We start from the raw sequence: 6000 nt of genomic DNA, 5'->3' as shown, positions 1-6000 counted from the left end.
GGACGGGGTGAGGATGTGGTGAGGATGGGGGTGAGGACGGGTGAGGATGGGGTGAGGATGTGGTGAGGACGGGGTGAGGGTAAAAATGAGGATGGGGTGGTATTAATTTTGTTTCATTTAATTGCGGTCCCCGGATACGTTCTCAAGAAACATAGCGATATCGATTTATATTTTTATCATACACGTTATACTTGAGCACTTAATAATTTATGATTTTTTATGGGACACTTTCCAATTTATAACTGCTCAAATGCGCTGAGACATGATGGATGTGTCAAAGGTTTGCTTGGAGTGCAAGTATTTTTTATCATTTTTGAAAGTTTGATTTCTTTTCTGATTCTCTGGTGTATTCTAAATTTATTTAGGTTACAAGTCCATGTAGAACCCAATTTTATAGATATGATAACTGAATTTATTATCTTAGCAAAAAATATCATTAATAACTGCTGAACAGGAACTTCAGACAGCCGTAATTCCGGAAATTACTTGAACCCGGCGTGTTTTGAATCCATTACCGTCAATTATCCAGGCAACAGAATATAGTTCAAACAAATCATAATCTATAATGATAATTAATAAATCAAAACATACACATATTGATTTGCATCTATAACCGCCATAGTTATTTCGAGTCCGAGCGTTGGTGTGAGAGAAAAGCTAAATCTATCCGAGTCTACAGAACATGCAAGTCTCGCGTGACAACCTTGACGAGATTACATCTTTTTGTGTTCTGTCCAATTAAAACTACAAAGTTCTTCTGCATTATTTATTGCCTTAGAATCAACAAATAGGTACTGGGGTCGGGTCTCTCTCTCACCTCGCGTGTTATTTTTTTCACTTTTACTAAGTAGCTTGTCACAGTCAATCTGCCTCTTCCACGGCTGCAAGAAGAAAATCAGTATTGATCTATTTTGAGAAATTTTAAAACGTTTCAATTACTATTTGTATTCACAACGAAGTTGTTGTGAGTTTATTATTTTTACAAAACATCCCTCGTTTAATCGAATATCAAACACATTATTTGAAAATGTGCTTTAGTCATTAAAAAATCACTATTTTCTTTCAAGAAACCAATTTGTATCAAATAGGAACCTCGCAGTCTTTTATATGTTATCAAATGCAGTTTTCTTTCGCAATAACATTTTTTCAGTGTAATCTAGTATTCTTTTAGCAATTATGTGACCTGTCTAGATTAAAAACCCCGATTATCTTGTGTCTAATGTGTGTGTGTGTGTGTGTGTGTGTGTGTGTGTGTGTACATAAGATGTGGCTGTTTAAAAACCAATAAGCGGTCTGTCGATGTAGGTATTTAACAGTTATGCCCCTTGGATAGATCACGTGACCCTCCTCCATTTGTTTAGCCTGGAAACCGCTCGGCATGTGATAGGGGGAAAATTCAGCTGAGTGCTAAAGGCGGAGACACAGGCATGACTCTGATAATGATATCTCACGGATCTTAGCGGAGGATTTTTACCATCATGAGTCGAGCAGATTTTCGGAGTAGGCCGAATTCTCGGCCACCTTCGGCCTCAGATCAGGTTTGTTCAAGCAAGTCTTTAACAATACAAAAGTTACTGTCGAAAACAAAGTTGACAGGTGGGGAGAAATCACTTGTCAATCAGATTTGTTAGCCGGTCCTTTCAATAGAATATGTTTGTCTGTAACTACATGTATGCAATTCGACTATATTATGTTATAGAACAAATTTGTACTGATTAGTAACTTAATCCCTATAGATTATTTATAAGGGAGGTTATTATTATATTTTTTTTAAATCGTGAATGTTGTTTAACGTTTCTGTTTCATATTGTCCAAATATAACCCTATATTTCAACTCAAGACATAAATTACTTACTGTGAAACATTTAACAAAACCCCCCAAAATAAATCCCAAATAGATCTATCTATTTTAGTTTGAAGATCAAGCAGTATTTTTATTTTTTAGATGTGTTTGAGGTGAAAATTCATTAGTAAAATCCACCCGAGTAAATGGATAAAAATATTATATTTATGCTATCTTTAGGTATCAAGGAGATGCGTCTGAGTTACAAATCCCAATACTGTTATATGAATATTCAAACTTTTAAAACAATAAGGAAACCAAAAACATTTATTGCTAATTTGCATATGGTTTCCTTTCAGCTAACCAAGACCAGTGATATGTGAATGCAGATGAAAATTTTCATTGTGTTTTAAAATACGAAAATAAGTATCTATTAATTCAGCAATAGGCCATCCTGATACATTTACATTTATGTCTTTTGGCGGACTAGAGGGCTATTGACATTGTCTGTTGCCGATTATTGTCATAATATCACAGCATGAGACAGGAATTGCCTTTATAAATAACACCACTAAAAAGAAATTGACCCTGAGTCTCTACTGTGATTGCATATATATATATAGGCCTATACATATAATTCCTGAATGAAAAGCTGATAAACCATACTTCAGGTACAGCTAATGATCTTGTAAAGTGGGACCGATTATTGAAATTTACATTGTGGATTGCAATTCAAATAGTAGCATTATCAACTCCTCTATTTATGCGAGTTGTAAGGCCTTGAGCAACCAGTCAAATCAATTTCATTTACAGTGATACAGACACAAGTCAGTTACATTTCGAGAACTCTGTGCAACAGCACCATATTCAAAGCTTTTTTGTCTGCCACAGTCCATTAAGTATTGATCAGATATTGAGCTAGTGATAGGCTTCGATTAATCAATTGATTTTTGATCAGACTTGAGGGATTTAGGGCGAGGGACCTCTGCACCAACTCTGGCCTTTTGTCTTTCACAATTGTTGCTATCAGCAACTATCGGGAGCGTCACAAGCTGATTGACATCTTACAAATGGCACTTTCTCTGATAAGCTGTAAATCAATATTGATTGATCAAGATAAGACACTTTTCTTAATAGGTGATATTCATTGGCTAAGATTTCTTTGTGAGACTTTACTCGGTAATATGAAAGAGATATTGCAGTCACCCTTAAGTCTTCTCAGGTTGTGGGCAGCCATTAGAGGAATAATGGCCAATACTTCGCTACATTACCTCTTATGGTTGGTCATAAACGATATGTCATTATTCCTTTGTTCTGCTCTCCAGTGTATGAGAGAATATATTTGGTAATGGTGGCGTGTACTTGACAAATAACAGTACACAGACATTTAGAATTTTAAAAGGGTTGAAATGCATTCTTTAATATTTGAATAAAAAATAGTAATAAAAACAAACCAAAACACTAACGTAGACAGACAAGGATTAGACTGCTTATACGGGGTGATCATTACCCAATGTATGTGGTTTGCAAGGTGATTCTCAACAGTATAATGACTGTCCATATTTATGACTGATTTGATCTTACAGCATATGTTGTATCCACCGTCATAATCTCCCTGGGCACTAAGAACATGACAAAGGGGATTGTGCTCATTAAAACCATACAAAACAAGTCAAGTTTTTACTAATAAAATAGAGCGGCAGTAAACAGACAAAATGTGAATTGTCATGTAAATTTTCTGATGTACAGGAGTGCCTACCGTGTTAGAAATTGGCACTCGTCCTGTAGTCCTGGCTTAACTGCACAATAGTTAAGGTATAATAAGGACAAGTAGAAATTTGTCATTTTTTAGGGTTTTGCTATTTGTTGTTATAAGGACTAATGGACTAAAAATGTTAGTTTCTACTGCTAGCCTGTGATAATTTCTCACAGTTTGATCTAAAAGTTGGTCAGAAGGCATTTATTAGAGCAGGGCACATTTGGTATATGAAATGTTGACATATTAAATCTAAAATTAAATCAGTGAGACAAGCACCCTGTCAAACAATATTCTGAACCCCCTAAATGGTGATACACTGTGGAATACAGGTGAGGATATAACTGTTACCAGGAAAGTCTGCTAGCCCAGATAAGGATATTAATATTGAAGTAAACGCCTATAAAGTAAGAATTCTACAACCCATGAGGATACTCAAAAGTAGAAACAAACATTTTTAATTCACTAGTCCTTATAATGATAACATATAGCAAAACCCAGAAAAGTGTCAATTTCAGCTAGTCCTTATGATACCTTTACTATTGGACAACTTTGCGAGGACTACAGGACTATTGCCAATTTCTAACGCTCATACTTTTCATACAAGACCCACTTTAATGGGCCGGTGAAACATTCTGTTTTTGAAATCTTGAACAATATAAATTAAATTTTCCACATCAACTGCACATAATAAATGATTCTTACATATAAATAAATAATTTGTTTTGGCCTAATGAAACTTATCTATTATGGAATAATAGGACTAAGACTTCCAACTGTTAAATCACAAATACATGTAACAGCATATATACTCATTGAAAGTTTTGTCATTCATACCTTCAAGCCTCTTGCAGATTTCTAATTAATAATTAATTTGTTTTGGCCTAATGAAGTCTTATCTATTTCGGAATAACAGGACCAACACCTCCTACTGTTACATCACAAATAACATCATATATGTCATAGAAAGTCTTTCCATTCATACCTTACAACCTCTTACACATTCAGATTGGTAAATGACGATTGCCTGCCATAAAATGCCGTGAGTTCAAGGGTGGGTCGTAATTGTTTGTGAACGGTGTGACGTTTGTATGATAGGTACATAATGATAGAGTTTTGTATGCAGAACATTCTTGCCTTTGACAGTTGTAAGACGGGCAGCGCTAAACACTTCTGATAAGTTTGTTTGAACGGTAGTTTGTCATTGAAGTGAACATAGCAACAGCCAATATTGTGAGTTTCGAACAGTGAAACCGTCCTCGATAACAATGTTGATTTAGTTATCATATTCAAGCCTGTGTACGCACAAATAATATGTGCACTCTGTATTTTACATGGAGTGCTTCCTAGTGCTCTGCCACTTTGGTCTGTACCCTGCTGTAATGTGCACCATGGAGTACCATGGTCAGTATTGGTCACCAAGGTTTACCATGGAATACTAACAGTTTTTGTCCACTAGTCCTTATAATGATAACATATAGCAAAACCCTTAAAAAGGGCAAATTTCTACTAGTCCTTACGATACCTTTACCAATGGGCAGTTTGGCAAGGACTATAGGACTAGTGCCAATTTCTAACGCTGGTGTTACCATGCTAAACCAGGCAAAACCATGCAAAACTGTGGTCACTTTTATTTCTTACCTTGGTATACCATGATACACTCGAGACCATGGCCATTGAAGATTTTACCATGGTAGGCCATGGTCATCTTAGACAAATCCATGGTAGATCATGGTCATCTCAAACAAAACCATGGTAGACCATGGTCATCTAAGACATTTTCCATAGTAGACTATGGTCATCTTAGACAAATCTATGGTAGACCATGGTCATCTAAGACATTGCCATGGTAGGCTATGGTTATTTAAAACTGTGATAAAAAAATGAAAATTGACCTCCTATTTCATAACTTTGCATTTCATGTATGAATAACAAATAACGGAAACATCGAATGAAAAGTAATACTATTGTATCAATAGCACTGGTAAGAAGCATTATGAGCTGGGTTTGTGTTGTTAGTTGGTCTTTCATTGTGTTTCTTGAGTGGAAAATATCCACTTTTATTACCCGGTTCATGGTTCAAGACATGTAAGCTCAAATAACGTATAAGGAGCAGACGTGTATTATGATTTCCTCAGTCGATAGATTGTTGATGTCATACAAGCAGTATTGTTGATGTGATTTGTAATGACATCACAATGATAATGATGTCACAGACTACAATCGTTGACATCATGTTGACACTCTTAACGTCTCAAAACGATTATATTCAATAATGAAATCTCTACTTCTGTCCGACGCCTTCTTACCAAAGCGGTGAATGTCTGAAACCTGCATCACTTTGGGCTTTCCTTCCACATCAAGCTGACACGCTGTGATATAACTGAAATACTGTTCAAAGTAGCTTTAGGCCAAACTTGCTCCTACACACACAACTTGTTATAAACTTGGATAATATGGT

General features: G+C 35.7%; 1 protein-coding gene across 1 annotated transcript in view; it reads left to right on the top strand.

The window, feature by feature from the left end:
- Window positions 1–1367: 1367 nt before the first annotated feature.
- Window positions 1368–6000, top strand: part of LOC139480080 (protein starmaker-like) — a 102826-nt gene continuing 98193 nt past the window's right edge. The window contains exon 1 of the mRNA XM_071263067.1: window positions 1368–1538. Coding sequence (XP_071119168.1) covers window positions 1479–1538 — 60 coding nt within the window. The 5' untranslated portion in view covers window positions 1368–1478. The remainder of the gene's footprint in view (window positions 1539–6000) is intronic.

The sequence above is a fragment of the Haliotis cracherodii genome, unplaced genomic scaffold, assembly GCF_022045235.1.
Source record: "Haliotis cracherodii isolate W230 unplaced genomic scaffold, xgHalCrac1.p SCAF_4, whole genome shotgun sequence".
Taxonomy (NCBI): Eukaryota; Metazoa; Mollusca; class Gastropoda; order Lepetellida; family Haliotidae; genus Haliotis; species Haliotis cracherodii.
The sequence above is the reverse complement of the archived record's forward strand: the minus strand, read 5'-3'. Positions and strand labels throughout refer to the sequence as shown.